Genomic DNA, 20,138 nt, shown 5'->3' on the forward strand with positions numbered 1-20,138 from the left:
ATACATAGATGGGTAAAAATAAAAAAGGCAGACATAGAATGTCCCTAATAAAGTTGAATTTATTAATTATACATACTTTGGATGGTGTATCAATACACCCTGTCACTACAAATATACAGGCGTCCTTCCTAACTCAGTTGCCGGAGAGGAAGGAAACTGCTCAAGGATTTCACCACGAGGCCAATGGTGACTTTAAAACAGTTACAGAGTTGAATGTCTAATAGGAGAAAACTAAGGGCGGATCAACAACGTTGAAGTTACTCCACAATACTAACCATATTGACAAAGTGACAAGAAGGAAGCCTGTACAGAATTACAAATATTCCAAAACATGCATCCTGTTTGCAACAAGGCACTAAAGTAATGCTGCAAAAACATGTTATGTTTGTGGCAAATCCAATACAACACATTACTGAGTACCACTCTCAATATTTTCAAGGATAGTGGTGGAAGCTTAATGAAATAGTACACACAAACAACAGTCTCAACGTCAACAGTGAAGAGGCGACTCCGGGATGCTGACCTTCTAGGCAGAGTTCCTCTGTCCAGTGTCTGTGTTCTTTTGCCCATCTTAATCTTTTCTTTTTATTGGCCAGTCTGAGATATGGATTTTTCTTTGCAACTCTGCCTAGAAGGCCAGCATCCCGGAGTCGCCTCTTCACTGTTGACGTTGAGACTGATGTTTTGCGTGTACTATTTAATGAAGCTGCCAGTTGAGGACTTGTTAGGCATCTGTTTCTCAAACTAGATAGTCTAATGTACTTGTCCTCTTGCTCAGTTGTGCACCGGGGCCTCCCACTCCTCTTTCTATTCTTGTTAGAGCCAGTTTGCGCTGTTCTGTGAAGGGAGTAGTACACAGCGTTGTACCAGATCTTCAGTTTCTTGGCAATTTCTCGCATGGAATAGCCTTCATTTCTCAGAATAAGAACATACTTACGAGTTTCAGAAGAAAGTTCTTTGATACTCCAGATACTTCTTTATCAGCACAACAGTTTTCAGCTGTGCTAACATAATTGCAAAAGGGTTTTCAAATGATCAATTAGCCTTTTAAAATTATAAACTTGGATTAGCTAACACAACATGCCATTGGAACACAGGAGTGATGGTTGCTGATAATGGGCCTCTGTACGCCTATGTAGATATTCCATAAAAAAAAATCTGCCGTTTCCAGCTACAATGGTCATTTACAACATTAACAATGTCTACACTGTATTTCTGATCAATTTGATGTTATTTTAATGAACAAAAAATGTGCTTTTCTTTCAAAAACAAGGACATTTCTAAGTGACCCCAAACTTTTGAAAGGTAGTGTATATGGCAGTGAGGAATCAAAGATAAAACTAGGCCGCATCTTTGGGTTAATTCCATATCATTTGTGTAGCAAGATACATATATACCAATAATAGCTATAGGCAGGATTATTGTTGAGAGGGGCGTGTGTGTAGTTTTCCTTTTCACCCAGATACTGGTAGGAAGAGAACCACCCATGTGTTGTATATCTGATGAAAGTCAGCGTGTGGGGGGATTTACTGAATGCTACGTGCTAGGGCATATGTACCAGCCGATGCAGGCATTCTGAGAATAATACTAGTTGGGCCCAACGTAGTGTTATTTCTGTCTATCGCTTTCAGGAGCGATTAGAATCGGTCACAAGCAATTTCTAGAGGAGAGGACATATGAGCCGGCCATTATGGAAATTTGAGTAGATATATTCGTATGCCTGATGCAAAGTCATTATCTCTCTACCTCTCGCGTTTGGGTAACACGAAGAGCTTAAGGGTTGAGACGTCACTTAGTAAACCTATTCCCTTGTTGGAGGGAACTTTCCTTGTGCTTGAAAGTGGAAATCCTGCACAAGTGAAGCTAAGCATTGCACGAGGTGCTAAGTTAACAAAGTGATGCTGGGCTGTCAAAGGGGAGCAGCCATTTTTGTTTTCCCCTTTGTTCAAAGTAAAATCCTGCGCCGGGCAGGAATCCCGTGTGATTTCAGCTTGTGCTATCAGTGACCTCTGGTGGAGAATCATCTGTAATTGTTTTTAAATAATTCAGGTTGCACTGTATGGTGTCCAACAAATCTTAACTGATTGGATACCATTGTCTCGTTCAATTTAATACATGAGTTAAATTGCCATACCACGTTTTCAGGTTGTTTATTGGGATAATACACAAACTGATGTTCCAATCATTGAGACATTGTTAAACTTTTCCACGTTAGCTTAGATACAGCAACACATTCAGAAATATTAAAGTTTAATTCCCAAATAGCCTATACAGGTTTAATTTATCATTCAAATTGATTAATCAATTAAATCTGCTTTGGCAAGTTCATTAATAGCCCAACTTCCACATTACTGGCCCAGTCCTGATGATTCATTGACGTTTATAAACTGATTTAAGTCGTGTTGGCAGCTTCCAACTCAGATGGGTTTCCACCCATTCACCCGCTAATAAGTGAACCTACACCCATGGAAAGATTTCCATTCCTCTGCACACTCAGCTAGGAACATTTATTGATTACTCCTTCCATGATTTTGAACTTGTTGTTCCCGTGATTGGGACACTTCCGTCCTCCCTAGACCTAGGTGGCGAGGGAGGTACGCTGTTTACTTGCCCATCGAAAGCAATCACAATAACTCCCATATTGCCACTTGACGACACATCAACATTCAGGCTGGATGTCGATTCTGACAACAACCTGTTAATATACTCCATCGTCACAGAGGACGATATCACATCTCCTCCTGCATGTGAGGTACACTCTTGTGAGGTAACAACTGATGATTATCCCACCATTGACATGCCGTCACCACCCAATGAAGACCTGTACAATGTTGCTGAACCATATCCTGGTTTCCATGCACAGGTAGTCGGAGGCTGATGCACTTGTCAATGACACTGAACGGCATCAGTTGAGAGAATTGTTTAACAAACACAGTGCGATCTGGTCGACAGACTCGCTGGATTGCGGTGTACCAGGCATTCATGTGGTGCGTATCCCTACGCCACCCGGAGCAGCTCCTACGTTTGTGAGACAAAACAAAATTCCGCTTACAGCATACACAGTGGTACAAGAGATTATCAACTCCCTATTAGCTAAACGGATAATCAGGGAATGTAACAGTACGTAGAGCGCTCCTGTTTGGCCTGTTCTGAAACCAATGGGTAAACGCCATCTTACGGTTGGCTATAGTCAACTCAACAAGCTAGTTCCGTTGTCTCGTTGTCCAATGACACAGCTCAACCAAGAGTTGCCAAAGGTGGCAAACTCCAAGTACTTCTCCACCGTCGACGCGGTGAATGGTTTCTGGACTATGACAGTCGACCCTCGTGACCAACACAAGTTGGCTTTTGCTTTCTTGAACAAGCTCTTCACATTCAATCGTTGCCCGTTCAGGTATGCAAATTCCCCTTCAGAGTTCAACATCTTCCTGCACAAGACAATGCCAGACGCAGCCTCCAGGGGGCCGATAATCTATGTGGACGACATTCTCATGAGAAGTGAGACTTGGTCACGTCCCCTTAACGAGATGGACCACGTCCTTACCCAACTCGGGTCGGCAGGGGCCAAGTTTGCCATCATGAAAGGACAATGGTGCAGGACCAAGGTAAACTACGTTGGGCTTCTGGTGGGTGTTGAGGGCATCCTGCCACAGTCTAACAGAATCCAAGCAGTCCGCAACATCAAAACACCTACAAACCTTCATGAGGTGCGCAGTTTCTTGGGAGTATGTAATTACTCCCCGTCAATTCATCGAAAACTACGGCGACTTGTCAAAGCCTTTGACCCATTTTCAGAAAGACACCCCATTCGTTTAGGAGGGCACTCATGACGAAGCTGTGGCTTAATTGAAAAACCCCCTTTGCAAGGCACCCTGCCTGGTATACCCCAACAAAGACTCAGAATGTGGCTCAGAGACTGTGGCTCAGTTGGTAGAGCATGGTGTTTGCAATGCCAGCATTGTGTGTGCAACGCCAGGGTTGTGGGTTTGATTCCCACGGGGGGCCAGTACAAAAACAAAATGCATGAAATGAAATGTATGCATTCACTACTGTAAGTCGCTCTGGATAAGAGCGTCTGCTAAATGACTAAAATGTAAATGTAATTATTCTCAGAGCACTGCCTTAGATTCTCAGAGCACTGCCTTAGTGCTGGGTTATACCAAAAATACGACCAAGACAAACGTGTGGTTACTTACTCTAACAAAACACTCAACCCTGCTGAACACAAGTGCTCAGACTATGAAAAGGCGCTGCTGTCGACAGTCTGGGCGGTCAAACACTTCACCAGTTATGTTGGCGGACAAAAGGTGATCATAGAAACATGTCACCAGCTTGTGACTTTTCTGAAAAGCCAACGAATCTGTGAGGGTGTTGTACACAACAGCAGAATAGCGACTGATGACGCTGCAGCGCCATGATGTAGTAGTCAACTACGCAAAAGCGGAAAAACCTGCCTTTGGGTGGGGCTTTGGCGGTGTGGTGACGAAGAAACCGACTTTGCACACCCCCGCGTGACGTGGCTCCGCCATTGCCTTCGAACCATCACTACTTCGAAGAGAACGTGTGTCTTGACATGCCGATAGCATTAGTGGATGGCTGTTCTTACCGCCATCTAGACCACTTGCAAGCGGGTGTGGGATTGGTATGGCACAATGACATTCCGTGCAAACCACTTCAATTTCGACATACAGGTGTATTGGAAGAAAGTCAAGGGACACTCCAAATCACCTTGTCATGAACAAACTTGCCAACGACCATACCGACAGCATGGCAAAATCTGGTGCAATTCACGTCACCCCTTGGGTGTTCATTGCCCGAGACGCAAAACCACCGAGGCGGCCATGGTATCTGCGGTAACGCACAGCCATGTAGCATCGCGGGAAACGTCTTCGCACTAACATAATGTGTTGTTAACTCATTCATTCCTGAATGGTGACCTGGTAGCAATGCAACACCAAGATGAGTCCCTCAGACTTTGATGGCTTTCCTGTCTGATCCTGTCAATCACCCAGTGTCCGAACTGGCTTTGGCAGGTTCACACGACTTGCGTTCGCAGTAAGCAAGTAAACATAAACTCACACTCACAGTTGACCTACTGGTTTATGTTTCAGAAACCGACGCCACATGAAGATGGGTGGTTCCTAAAACACAGAGGGGGATAATGATAGCTCATACCCACAACGAGTCAATGTGGAAGCCATAGGGGGGTCAAGGCTACATGTGAAACATTGAGACAGATGGCCCACTGGCCTCACATGGAACAAGACGTGGCACAATACGTGAGGGGCTGTCTAGTTTTCTGTCAGTTTCAACCCTATAAGCCACTTCACAGAGCACCCCTGCAACGCAAGCATGTGTCTTACCCCTGGAGCTCGATCCAGATCGACTGGGTCGGCCCAGTTGCCATGTTGGCCAGAGCCAACAAGTATCTCCACACAGTGACTTGCACATTCACAAGTGGGTGGAGTGCCTGCCCGCAACCAATGACACAGCGGAAACCACGGCCATTCTTTTGCTCAACTACGTTTTCAGTCATTTCGGCCTGCCAGGAGAAACCATGGACAGCGACAGAGGAACTCACTTTTCGGCAGCATTAATGACCAAACTATGGCGGCTCCTGGGAGTCGAAGCTAAACTCCACCTCGCGTACCCCCATAGGAGCTCTGGCAGGGTAGAAAGGAGCAATCAGACAATCGTCAGAATCCTGAGGAAATATGTGGCAGCCAACCACAAAGATTGGGACCTCAAACTCCCACTGGTACTGATGGCGATCAGAGCCACACACAACAGGTCTACGGGAATAACACCATTCGAGATGATGACAATTCCACTGCATCTCCTGTACCAACCGGGACACGGCATAGATCATCAATATGTGACGGACTTGCGAAACCACCTCCAGACTACCTTTGCTTAGGCTTAAAAGAAAGTTGGAGAGAATTACAGAAGGTGACAAGACCAAGACCTATTACGACAAAAAGGCCTAACACCGGGTGTTCGAGGTCGAGGATAAGGTGTGGTACTACATATACACCAAACCCGCGGGCGTAGCGACAAAGTTCCTGCCCCACTGGACGGGGCCACACGAGATTGTGGTGAAGCTGTCACCTGTAGCTTATCAAATCAGAACCGGCAAAGGTCAACAAAACACTACGTTAAAGTGGGTCCACAGGAACCAAATCAAGTTGTACACTCGCCCCATGGGAATAGAATGGGTGCTAGCCAGCACCGAATAGACAGAAACCTAGCAGGTCGGAGGCACTAAGAAAATTCTTAAGTACGGTGCCTTGCAAAAGTATTCATACCCTTTGCATTTTTCCTATTTTGTTGCATTACAACCTGTCATTTAAATGGATTTTTATTTGGATTTCATGTAATGGACGTATACAAAATAGTCCAAATTGGTGAAGTGAAATGAAAAAAATTACTTGTTAAAAAAAAATCCTAAAACATAAATATGGAAAAGTGGTGCCTGTATATGTATTCACCCCCTTTGCTATGAAGCCCCTAAATAAGATCTGGTGCAACCAATTACCTTCAGAAGTCACATAATTAGTTAAATAAAGTCCACCTGTGTGCAATCTAAGTGTAACATGATCTGTCACATGATCTCAGTATACATACACCTGTTCTGAAAGGCTAGAGAGTCTACAACACCACTAAGCAAGGGGCAACACCAAGCAAGCGGCACCATGAAGACCAAGGAGCTATCCAAACAGGTCAGGGACAAAGTTGTGGAGAAGTACAGATCAGGGTTGGGTTATAAAAAAATATCCGAAACTTTGAACATCCCATGGAGAACCATTAAATCCATTATTAAAAAATGGAAATAATATGGACCACAACAAACCTGCCAAGAGAGGGCCGCCCATCAAAACTCATGGACCAGGCATGGAGGGCATTAATCAGAGAGGCAACAAAGAGACCAAAGATAACCCTGAAAGAGCTGCAAAGCTCCACAGCGGAGAGTGGAGTATCTGTCCATAGGACCACTTTAAGCCGTACTCTCCACAGAGCTGGGCTTTACGGAAGAATGTCCAGAAAAAAGCCATTGCTTAAAGAAAGAAATAAGCAAACACGTTTGGTGTTCGTCAAAAGGCATATGGAGACCACCCAAACATATGGAAGAAGGTACTCTGGTCAGATTAGACTAAAATTGAGCTTTTTGGCCATCAAGGAAAATGCTATGTCTGGCGCAAACCCAACACCTCTCATCACCCCAAGAATTCTATCCCCACAGTGAAGCATGGTGGTGGCAGCATCATGCTGTGGGGATGTTTTTCATTGGCAGGGACTGGGAAACTGTTCAGATTTGAAGGAATGATGGATGGCTGTAAATACAGGGAAATTCTTGAGGGAAACCTGTTTCAGTCTTCCAGAGATTTGAGACTGGGACGGAGGTTCACCTTCTAGCAGGACAATGACCCAAAGCATACTGCTAGAGCAACACTCGAGTGGTTTAAGGGGAAACATTTAAATGTCTTGGAATGGCCTAGTCAAAGCCCAGACCTCAATCCAATTGAGAATCTATCGAATGACTTAAAGATTGCTGTACACCAGCGGAACCCATCCAAAATGAAGGAGCTGGAGCAGTTTTGCCTTGAAGAATGGGCAAAAATTCCAATGGCTAGATGTGCCAAGCTTATAGAGACATACCCCAAGAGACTTGCAGCTGTAATTTCTGCAAAAGGTGGCTCTACAAAGTATTGACTTTGGGGGGGTGAATAGTTATGCAAGTTTTCTGTTTAATTTGTTTTATTTCTTGTTTGTTTCACAATAAAAAATATTTTGCATCTTCAAAGTGATAGGCATGTTGTGTAAATCAAATGATACAAACCCCCCAAAAAATCCAATTTAATTCCAGGTTGTAAGGCAACAAAATAGGAAAAATGCTAAGGGGGTGAATACTTTCGCAAGCCACTGTACCCTCAGCTGATCAATTCCAGGAGATCAGTACATTGCACCTAACATCTTTTCTTCTCTTCCCAGCTACAAGATATATGTGTTGTCACTATTGATATTGTCCTGCGCTGTGCTGTCCAAAATAGGAAAATCAGAAAAACTGTTGTCAAAACATTTTCGTTTACAAAAGCAAATAACTGAAATAATCAAACAATATCTCTGATTATGCGTTTCTGTAGGATGGAGTTCCTTTGGCTGATCCTGACACTCTGCACCCTGGTCAAAACCAACCCAGCAGACATAATCACGATCGTTCTCCGCGATGATTCAGGACTCCTTCTAACTAACTGCTGAGTACACACACAAAGGGTGTATGTTCCTCCTAGATGCAGAGAACGTGTACCACCAACACATTCCAGCTGCGGCGCATTTGAATTGGCCCGGGATTGAACCACCCAGGCAGTTAAGCATGCCCAGCTAGACACTGCCCATAAGTTCACAGTCACCCAGTCAGAACTAGCAGAACCCAGGCGAGAAAAACGATTCATCGGGGCGCTACTCTCGATAGGTGCAGCCGTAGGGTCGCTATTTGCCCTAGGTACCACTGCCGTCAACGCAGTCAGTCTAGCCACACTGAAGAGAAATGTTAGGGAGATTACTGAAGAGATGCCACTTATCCAGCAACAGATGAAAGGCACTCAGGTTGCAACATGTGGGAAAGTCTCTCCAGGACACTATTCTGGTGGTAAACACATGCTACTCTCCTGAACAAAACCCTCCTGTCTGTAGGAAAGCTAGTAGAGGTCATGAACCATGATTTTGCCCATGTCCAATTGGTTCGATTGTTATTGGAGGATTTCCTCTGTGAAGTTAGCTCTTCTACGGACCACTTGGCCAAGAATAGAATCCCTTCATATCTAGTGCCCCTTTCAATGGACCTCAGCTACTACAAACACGGTAAGGCTGTTACAGTCACATTTGCCCTATAATCTGGGGTCGACAATCCCAATACACATTGATGTTGATCGTAATGAAGTGGGATTTTTACTGACGCTGCCGGTTGTTTCCACTACTGCTTTCATTCCTACACTGGAGCCCTGAGCTACATGGCTGACTGTACTAAGAAGACCCCCTTTCAGAACAAGGGCGAGGAAACAGACCACTAAGAGAAAGGACACTGACATCGTGTGGACAATCAGAGAGTTACACTCGGTAACGACAGAGGTGCCGCCATCAGAGGAGAAGGAGGAACTCGGTCCACGAGAAGATACCCCATCGGAGACCTTCGACATGTAATTACATCATTATATTCTGACCCATAAGAGCGGCAGTTTGGGGCAAGTTAGGGTTAAACTAAGAATAGTTTCCAAATGTACCCAAGTGTGTTCTTCTCTCGCGCACTCTCTCTCTTTTGAAATCCTCATTTTGTGTAACACGGGTCATATTATGTTGGCCCGCTTGGGACCTTTTTCATTGTACTAAGTTCTAATCAATAGCCTAGACTGTGTGTTAGTGTATGTGTATATTATTTTATCATTTTAGCTTGTTAGTAAATAAATAATCAACTCAATTGGTGTGGCACGGACTTATTTAGTTGGACTCGGGTTTGTGCAGATTCCCGGATTATGAGACGTTCAGGATGTGACTGTAGAGGAAATTAAATAATTAGCGACTGTTGTAAAATCGATATTCTGATATTCTTTGACTTAATTTGGGAAATAAAAACTCAATGAAACCAAACTTTCCCATGGTGCCCCAGGTTACTGAGTTAATAATTACCTGATTCATTTAATCACGTAATTATAAACAGTTAATCATTTGATGAACAGCAGTCACCACATTAATCAATACAACATCACGACAGTGCTTCTATAAAGTATTTACTCAGGGGTGTGAATGCTTATGTCAATGAGATATTTCTGCATCTCATTTTCAATAAATTTGCAAACATTTCTAAAAAAACATGTTTTCACTTTGTCATTATGGGGTATTGTGTGTAGATTGGTGAGAAAAATAAATCAATTTCATCCATTTTGAATTCAGGCTGTAACACAACAAAATATGGAATAAGTCAATGGGTGTGAAAACTTTCTGAAGACACTGTATGATTGATTTTCACACACAGACTGGTCCCACCACTTCTCCTCCGTCTTTAGGACAGCTGTTTTTAGTCAAGACTTTCGTGTTTTTAACATAAAATGTTTTTGTTGTACGGTATGTATGTTTATAGTTTTGTTTAATGTTGTGTTAGTGTATGTAAGTTGTTTTGTCTGAAACGTTGTTCCCCTGCTGCTATTGGACCAGATCTCTCTTGGAAAAGAGATGTTATCTCAATGAGAAAAACCTGTATAAATAAAGGTCAAATATATATATATATTTTTTAAATAGGCTCTTTCTGGCACTCACACACATGATCCTTTTCCATAAACATATGTTATTCTATAGATTGATTTCAATGACGTAGGTATAAGTTCTACATGACTGACTCATTCACATATGGCTCATTCATGCAAAAGTTATACATACTATAGTCAGTGAATGGTCAGCCAGAAGAGCTCTATACATTGATGTTGAATGTAGTGAGTTTGTTAAAAAAATGATATAAATCCATACAATATTCACTGTTGTCTTTCCAAGTGACCACTGCACTGAAAAAAGGGATGCTTTAACTAGGTTTATATAACTATTTTTAAACCCACATCACTTTCACCTATCAAATCCGATACTAGTCTTCACTGATCTCAATAGACCAAGAAAACTAGTTTAACACTGTTAGACCAAAGCCGTCAAACTTTAACCTCTCCATGCTGATCTTGATCTTTCCGTCCATGGGGTCCAGAGATTGGAACCAGCCCTGCATCAGCAGCGCCCACTGAAGGCCGAAGGCGGCGATGAGGAAGTTGAAGCCCACGGCGCTAAAGCTGTAGCGCTTCAGGAAGGTCATGAGGAAACCGAAGCCCACAAAGATCATCACATGGACGTCCTGGAAACCTGAGGGAGATAGAGGGGGGGGGGGGGTGGGTGAAGGAGAGAGGTAGAAAGGAGTAAGAAGTGCAGATCAATACTGTCATGGAAATGAGAGGGTCAGTTGGGGTCAGTTCCATATCAATCAAAGTTCAACCAAGGCGATAAATGGAATTGGAGCTGGAAATGACTGATGTGTCTTTGATCAAACATAGCCATCCTCTGATTAAATCAAACTATATTGACAAAATGTCTGATGAATACATTTACGCTGCCTGGAACTATTTCAGAAAAATATGTACAACCTGCCCATTATCTGACCCACAGCCATAATCTGGTGGTGATGGATGTAGGTACATGGTTATCCTCTTCTATCACAATACCGAGCAGAAGACGGGACCTTTTTTGCATGTGTATCTCCATTGCAAACACTGAAATTGAAGTAGCTAAAGTAGTGCAGGTGATTGTGATCAAATGCTTTCATCAGTGTTAATCTGCTCTGCCTCTACAGGATTGAGACTCCCGCCAGTCTGGGCCAACACAACAGTCTGTCTGGGCCCCTAAGTGTTTTTTACATGGCAACAAATAGTCCTGCCAGTACATTCATGGCTCATGTCCGCAAACAAGTTTAATTGATCAGGGTATTGGATGTAAAAAAATTAAAAGACACATCCTTATAGTCATAATGTCTGTCAGGTCCTGAAGGTACATACTGGTAAATAACACTAAAAACGGTTGTCCTGATTAAAGAAGCAATAATACTGGCCTTCTTTAGACTAGTTGAGAATCTGGAGCATCAGCATTTGTGTGTTTGATTACAGGCTCAAAATGGCCAGAAACAAAGAACTTTCTTCTGAAACTCGTCAGTCTATTCTTGTTTTGAGAAATGAAGGCTATTCCATATGAGAAATTGCCAAGAAACTGAAGATCTGCTACAACTCTGTGTACTACTCCCTCCACAGAACAGCACAAACTGGCTCTAACAAGAATAGAAAGAGGAGTGGGAGGCCCTGGTGCACAACTGAGCAAGAGGACAAGTACATTAGAGTGTCTAGTTTGAGAAACAGATGCCTTACAAGTCCTCAGCTGGCAGCTTCATTAAATAGTACCGGCAAAACACCAGTCTCAACGTCAACAGTGAAGAGGCGACTCCGGGATGCTGGCCTTCTAGGCAGAGTTGCAAAGAAAAAGCCATATCTCAGACTGGCCAATAAAAATAAAAGATTAAGATGGGCAAAAGAACACAGACTCTGTCCATAAAAACATGTTTTATATTTTTTTTTGAAGGAAATTGTGACATCTGGTTTGCTACATATAAGGAATTTGATGTATAGCGTTTACTTTAACTTTTACTCAAGTATGTCAATTGAGTACTTTTTCCACCACTGTACTTAAGTACATTTAAAACCAGATACTTTTAGCCTTTTACTCAAGTAGTATTTTACTGGGGGATAACTCAATATACTTTCAAGTGACTAAAACCAAAACGAAACTGTAAATGGACCTCCATTCACACAGTTGCTGGACCATGTCCAGACAGTCAGGGGGATTGTACAACTGAAGTCCTTTACTGAAATGTGTCTTCCGCATTTAACCCAACTACTCAAAGAGGTGCAGGGGGCTGCCTTAATCGACATCCATGTCTTCGGCAACCGGGGAATACTGGGTTAACTGCCTTTCTGGTTCAGGCAGTGAATGAAAGATTTTTACCTTGTCAGCTCAGGGATTCGATCCAGCAACCTTTCGGTTACTGGTCCAACAATCTAACCTCTAGGCTACCTGCCGCCCGGAGGCTGGTGCGCTTGCGTTAGATTCAACTTTGAGATTTTATCGGTTTAATTCCGATTTTTATAATTAACCACATGGCAATGATTTTGAGAAACGAAAAACGTATTATTGAAATGAAACTGTTCCACAAAAATGTACATATGAAAAGCATAACTGGCATGCAGACGGTAGGATAAATTGGGAACTTCCCCAAACTTGAAACTCACGTGCCGCCTATGCCTTTACTATAACATATTGTAATGACCCGGCTGGGTCATAAAGGAAAAAGAGACGGACTCTAGGTGTGCAGGTCAGAACACAGGTTTATTCCTAAACTGGGCTATTGTTCAGGCCACAGCCCACGCCGCTAAATGCCGAATGTACACAACTATACCAAGTCTAATTAATGTTTACTCCCATAGGAACAGATCAAGGCCCCGAACAGAAAGAGAGAGAAGATGAGACAGTAATCCCTATTTATAATTTCCAAATCCCGCGGGATTACCCATCATACCCCCCCAGCCTTTCCCTCTGTCCTGACATATTTAACCCCTGCTAGTAGCCATGAGAACCATAACACACCCACAAACACAGAACACATTACCGGGTCGTTACATAACCCCCCCCTTTCTAAACCCTAGCCCCTAGGGTTACACAACAAAATCCTTAAAACGACCCGGAGGTCGCATCAGTCTCTTGGGCCTCCCCGTGGCTCTCACCGGTGAACCCCCAGAACACTCATCTCCCCCAATGTCATTTCCAGCGCCCTCCGAAGAAGCAGCCCCCATCCCAGGCTCAGGTTGCGCTAGAGTCTCCTCGTTAGACTGTTCCCGTGGGCTCACATCAGAGACCTCACTCCCATTTCCTACCGTTTTCCTCCCTCTGTAGGGTGCCAATCGGTCCCGGTGGACCACCACCTTCCTGCTCCGTGAGGGGACCTCCACCCGGTACGTCACCTCCCCCACTCTCTCTATCACCAGACACGGCCCCACCCATGCACTGTCCAGCTTTGGGCACCGCCCCTTCTTGCGCGTGGGGTTGTGAAGCCACACACATTCTCCCGCTCCAAAGTGCCTCCCCCTAGCGCGCGAGTCGTAGTGGCGCTTTTGGCGCACCCCTGCGTTCTCGAGTTGCTCTCTTGCGAAGGTGTGAGCCGCTTCTAACCGGTTCTGCAGACGACACACATAGTTCGGGCCAGGCAAAACCCCGTCGTCATTATCAGGAGGGTGGCCAAACGTCAGTTCGGCTGGGGTGCGCAACTCACGACCTAACATTAGTAGCGCTGGGGAGCACGCAGTCGATTCTTGAACAGCCGACCTACATGCCATAAGAATAAACGGTAAGTGGGTGTCCCAATCTCTCTGGTGTTTTGAGGTAACGATGGCCAGCTGCTGTGCTAACGTTCTGTTAAATCTTTCCACCAGCCCATCACTCTGGGGGTGAAGCGGAGTAGTGCGCGTCTTCTCCGCGCCTAACCGTCTACACAACTCTGAGAACAACCGTGACTCGAAGTTTCTCCCCTGGTCGCTGTGAATAGACTGTGGCACCCCAAACCGACTGATTATTCCCCCCACCAACGCATTAGCTACTGTCTCTGCCTCCTGGTCTGGGAGAGCGTAAGCCTCCGGCCACTTGGTGAAGTAGTCCATAGCGGTTAGAATCCACCTGTTACCTCTGTCTGTGGTTGGAAACGGCCCCACTATGTCTACCCCCAGTCTCTCCATGGGCTCCCCTACTGGGAATTGTTGTAGGAGGGCGTGTGACTGACCTGGAGGTCCTTTTTTAGCAGCACACTCGTCGCACTGCCTACAAAAGTCCTCAACATCCCTCCTGTGCCTGGCCCAATAGAAGCCTTTACGCATGCGCTTTAACATTTTGGAGACCCCAAAATGCCCTGCGCCAACTCCCCCATGAAGCTGCTGTAACACGCTCCCCTGCAGCCTTTTGGGCACCACTACCTGCCACGTAATTTCTCCAGTCGCTGGCTTTTTCCACCCCCTCTGGAGCACTCACTCAGCCACTCTAAGGACTGTGAATTTAGCCCACAGTCCCTTGGTGACTGGTGATAGAGGGGCTACTTCCCCCCACGGCGGTCGTCTTCTCTCTTCCACCCACCGCAGCACAGGACGCAGCTCTGCGTCTTCCTCCTGGCGACGCCTCCACTCCCCAACGTCCACAGCCTCAAGCTCCCGGCACTCTGTCACACTCAGCTGACTCACCGTGGCGGTGACTCCCTCCTCCCTGCACAGTTCTCTCTCTCGCTCCACCCGTTTGGCGCAGTACCCACAGCCATCCTCAGCACACGGGCGGCGGGACAAGGCGTCTGCATTGCTGTGGCGAAGGCCGGCTCTGTGTTCCACCTGGAAGTCGTAGGGTTGCAGCTCCTCCAGCCAGCGGGCAATCTGACCCTCTGGCTCCTTGAAGGAGAGAAGCCACTGCAGGGCGGAGTGATCCGTCCGGACCACAAACGGCAGGCCCCCCAGGTAGTACTTGAAATGGCGTACTGCTGCCACGACAGCCAGAAGCTCTCTCCTTGTCACGCAGTAGCGTTTTTCAGCCTTATCAAAAGTCCTGCTGTAATAAGCTACTACGTGTTCCCCATCAGGACCACGCTGAGCCAGCACAGCCCCCAAACCCTCATTGCTTGCGTCGGTGTCCAGGATGAACGGACGGTTCGGGTCTGGTGAGGCCAGGACAGGGGCCTCCATCAGGGCACGTTTGAGAGCCTCAAACACCCGCTGGTGCTCTTCGGTCCACTGAAAAACAGTGTCCTCCTTGAGAAGGTGGTTCAACGGAGCCGCTACCCCCGCAAACCCCTTCACAAACCTACGATAGTAGGATGCCAGCCCCAGGAAGCTCTTAACCTCTTTTTTCCCCCCTGGAACTGGCCACCCCCTCACAGCCTCTACTTTGTCTGGCATCGTGCTGATGCCCTCACCACCCAGCTGATGCCCCAGGAACGCCACCTCCCTTTGCATGAAATGGCACTTTCCCGGATGTAATTTTAGCCCCGCCCCCGAGATCCTCTCTAACACTCGCCTAAGTGCCCCCAGTGCCCCCTCAAACGATGTGCCGTGCACCAATATGTCGTCTAGGTACACAACACACTCGTCTCTCGGAACCCCCGCCAGCACTCTGTCCATGAGCCTCTCAAAGGTGGCAGGAGCATTACAGAGCCCGAAGCACAGCACCTTGAACTGCCAATGGCCCCTATCTGTGGAGAAGGCCGTTTTTTCACGTGCCCCTGGCGAGAGGGGCACCTGCCAGTAGCCACTGCGCAGATCAAGGGAGGAGAACCACGAGGACCCTCTCACGTGGTCTAGCGACTCATCAATCCTCGGTAGGGGATAAGAGTCTTTAGTGGTGACAGAATTTAGGCCCCTGTAGTCAACACAAAACCTAAGTTTACCCCCTTTCTTAGGCACCATGACGACCGGCGCGGACCATGGGCTATCTGATGGCTCAATGAAATCAGCCCGCAACATGTCAACAATAGCTGTGTCTGCTGCTTCCCTCCTGGCAAGGGGAATACGACGGGGCCGAATTTTAATGGGTCGGGCGTCCCCAGTGTCTATTTCGTGCTGAACTAGGTGCGTTTGTCCTACCTCATCTTCCCCCCAAGCGAAGCTATCTTTAAAGTCCAACAGCAGCTGCTTTAACTGTCTCTGTTGTCTGTCATCCAGACCCTGACAGTTCTTCAGCCACACAGCCTCGACGGCGTCGATAGCTTCCTCCTTCCCCCCGTCGGGCTGATGGGGTGAAGGAGCCAGTGTGTTTTGGGCTACTGAGCTGCCTGTGCTTGCACCATGATGGGGAGTGAAGGCCGTCGCCGCCGGAGACAGCTGCTGGAATGGCACAACGACCAAGGGAGCAGCCGGGATGACCGGTGGAGTTTCTGCAAGCTTGGAGGAAGACGGAGGGACAGCCCTGCCCCCAGCTGGCTCTCCCGAAGGCGACATTCCCACTGTGGGCCCCCCCGACAGCCTCAAAGTGCCCGACGCTAAGTCCAACTGAGCCCCACAGTTTTTCAAAAAGTCCATTCCCAGTATACAGGGGTCCTGCACCGCTGCTACCCACGCCAGACACCCCACAGTTCTCCCCCCCACAGTCACAGATAGCTGACACTTCCCTAACATGGGGGCTAGCTCCCCCGTGACAGTCCGTAGCTGGACAAGGGTCGGCTCCACCCGCACCCCAACAGGTAGTATGTCTGGTCTCACCAGGGTTACTGTAGAGCCCGTGTCGACCAGGGCCAAACATTCCACCCCCTCTACCTTGACGATGACATTGCAGAAGTCCCCAACGGTGGTACGTCCCACCACAACTACCGGACTAGGAAACACGGCGGCAGCTACACCCTGGGGGAGCAGGTCCCCACCCTCTTGTCTGCGCTGCTGGGTACCTCTTTTGCTTACAGTGGGTTTGGGGGCGGGGGGGTGGGTCCGCGCTGCCCCCTGCGCGAGAACCCGCCGTCGTTTCCCTGGTGACGGAGGAATCTGCCACACTCCCGCTGAATGTGGCCAGGCTGGCCACAACCCCAGCAGACAATAGGAGTTGAGCTGACACTGCGACGCTGCCTGGAGCCCCTCTCCATGACAAGCGAAGCAGTCTTGACTAGCCCGCCCAACTCGTCGACCCACTCTGGTTTCGTGACCCCTGGCACCCCAGCCACCACTGCTCTCACCTCTGGTTGACTGGCGACTTCCACTCCCACTCCCTCACCCCAGATCAGCTCCCTCTTCCTAGCTATCTCCACTGCAGCCCGCAGAGATGGTGGGTCCGCCATCTGAACATGCTTACCCAGTTCGGTGGAAGAGAGCGCTCTAATAAAACTGTCCCGTGCCAGCTCGTCTTGCACCCCAATCGGCATAGTTGCATAAGCCCGCCTGGTCAGGCTCAGAATACCACTTGCCAACGCCTTTAATGATTCCCCCTGAAGTCTCTTTTTGTTACTCAGTTCAATCCGCAGCATGTTGGGCTGCGCGTCGCTGCCGAAACGACCCCCCAATGCCTCCACTAGCGCACCGTAGTCGCCCCTCTCGTCCGGGGCTAGCGTTAACAGGCATTCCGACGCCTCCTCTGTCAGGCTCAGGGCAAGCTGTAACGCTTTCGTCTCGTCAGACCACCTCCCGGCTCTAGCCAACAACTCGAATTGAGTGAAAAAAACTTCCCATTTACCTTGTCCATTGAACTTTGGCAGTTTAGCTGCTACCATGGCTAATGGCAATAGGCCGCTGCCATCTCTGTTTACATAAGCAGGCCCCGCCATTTCCGCACCTGGTGACGTCGATATCCCCGTCGCCGTGACGTCTGCTCTCGAGCGGCGTGAAGGAAAACCCGCCAGTTCTGCCATCTTGCTGACTGACAATTTAACTCCCGCCATGTGGCCCTCCAGTTCTTCCACGGCAGTCGCCACCCGACCCTCCCGACCGGGTACCCCCGAGCCCACAACGGACACATTGTCCGACTCTTCCTTAATTTTCCACCTCGCCCCAAGCATCATGACCGTAGATGCGAGTCACGCTAAAGCTAACCCAGCCTATACTAAACAGCTAACTCGCCTAGTCTTGGTCCCGTAGTTCGAAAGCACTTCTGACACCAATGTAATGACCCGGCTGGGTCATAAAGGAAAAAGAGACGGACTCTAGGTGTGCAGGTCAGAACACAGGTTTATTCCTAAACTGGGCTATTGTTCAGGCCACAGCCCACGCCGCTAAATGCCAAATGTACACAACTATACCAAGTCTAATTAATGTTTACTCCCATAGGAACAGATCAAGGCCCCGAACAGAAAGAGAGAGAAGATGAGACAGTAATCCCTATTTATAATTTCCAAATCCCGCGGGATTACCCATCATACCCCCCCAGCCTTTCCCTCTGTCCTGACATATTTAACCCCTGCTAGTAGCCATGAGAACCATAACACACCCACAAACACAGAACACAATACCGGGTCGTTACAATATATTTAAAAAATATGTGCAACATAGTAGGTCCAGTGAAAAAAAAGTGCCCCCCTATGGAAATCAAATACCCATCCAACTGATTCGTTCTGACGCCAGCCTGAATAGTAGGTGTCATCACCTTAAAATGACATGTTATTTCTGAACAAATTAAATGTAAAGTTGAATTTAATAATTGTATGCATTGCTCAACTATTTAATTGTACATTCAAGTTCAGGTCATTGTAGTAGAGATTTGGAATTGGGCAGCATGAGGCTGGCTATATCACAACCGGCTGTGGTTGGGTGTCCCATAGGACGCGCACAATTGGCCCAACATCGTTAGGGTTTGACCGGGGTAGACCGGTATTGTAAATATGAATTTGTTCTTAACTGACGTGCCTGGTTAAATAAAATACTAGGCTATGCGTTTACATTTTTTTTATTAACATGACAATAAAAAGTGATCCTTTTGTAGAGGAAAAGGACAACCCTAATGACCAACGTTTCTGAATAAAACGACCAAATTGGCAAAGATTTGTTTGGAATATATATTACTATTTTATTTCACACCTGGTTGGTGTTTAAATAAAATGTAAATAAAAAAACATTTTAAAAAGAAAACATAGCTTACCGAAATGTAAAAGCAACCGAGCATATTATTTTGGGTCACTTACTTGGGTATCTGAAATAGAAGTCGTTCTCAATGTCACTGGAAATGTTTCGAAATTTTCTATACTCTGTCCAATGTGCGTCGGATTCTTGGTCATAACGGATAAAAATGCCGAATAAGATGATCATGGCAATTTGCCATACGAAACACACTGCTGGAAGACTAATTCGGACATTGGTATTTTTCGGCCGGTCACAGCACTGCCTAAAGCTTTGTCTACAACCCATTCTGGTATCGCCACAATAGTCCAGTTGCCTTGGTGCCTTATGGATAAAGACGGGCAAATATGTTGTACAGTAGCCTAGTGTGTAAGCGATAATGACAGCAGTTCTAGGGGGCCCTCATAATCTCAGATGTGTGAGCAGGGAGGAGGGCGGAGAGGGTGTTGGCGGAGGTGTGTCCGCTTGGAGTCCACATCTCCGCGCCTCTCGAGGTAAACATGAACTTCATTTTTTCTCACGTAGTGTCTTTTCAGGACACCCAAAAAATAATCCAGAAAATGTATACATACTAAGATTCCTGTCCCAGTCTCCTCTCCTACATAATCACGAAGAAAAAGATTAGACAGTTATGTAGAATAGAATAAAATAGAATAGAATAGGGTCCACTGCACACCTTATGTTTCCCCCTTGCCCCTGGATGACCAGGTAATATTTGTTTGCTGTCATTAAATTTACGGGGAAGGTGGAGGCAATGACAGCGGGGCAGTCAGACAGTCAATTTTGTATTTACATTTGGTTGAGTTGTTAACTAATGTGAATTCAACCTGAAATCAACAAAACATTTCACAATTTCATTGGATTTCGGTTAAAATTTACGTGAAAAAAATAAGAAATTCCCAGTTTTCCACATTGATTCAAAGTCATCACATTGAATGTTTTGGTTGAAAT

The 20,138-nt window shown here is 46.5% G+C and overlaps 1 protein-coding gene across 1 annotated transcript in view; it reads right to left on the bottom strand.

Moving 5' to 3' along the window:
* Positions 1-19,531, bottom strand: part of LOC106573321 (ammonium transporter Rh type C 1) — a 28,368-nt gene extending 8,837 nt beyond the window's left edge. The window contains exons 1-2 of the mRNA XM_014148275.3: positions 19,253-19,531; positions 10,701-10,893 (exon numbers count right to left, since the gene is read on the bottom strand). Of these exons, the coding sequence (XP_014003750.2) occupies positions 10,701-10,893; positions 19,253-19,475 (416 nt within the window). The 5' untranslated portion in view covers positions 19,476-19,531. The remainder of the gene's footprint in view (positions 1-10,700; positions 10,894-19,252) is intronic.
* Positions 19,532-20,138: the final 607 nt, after the last annotated feature.

The sequence above is a fragment of the Salmo salar genome, chromosome 16, assembly GCF_965601325.2.
Source record: "Salmo salar chromosome 16, fSalSal1, whole genome shotgun sequence".
Taxonomy (NCBI): Eukaryota; Metazoa; Chordata; class Actinopteri; order Salmoniformes; family Salmonidae; genus Salmo; species Salmo salar.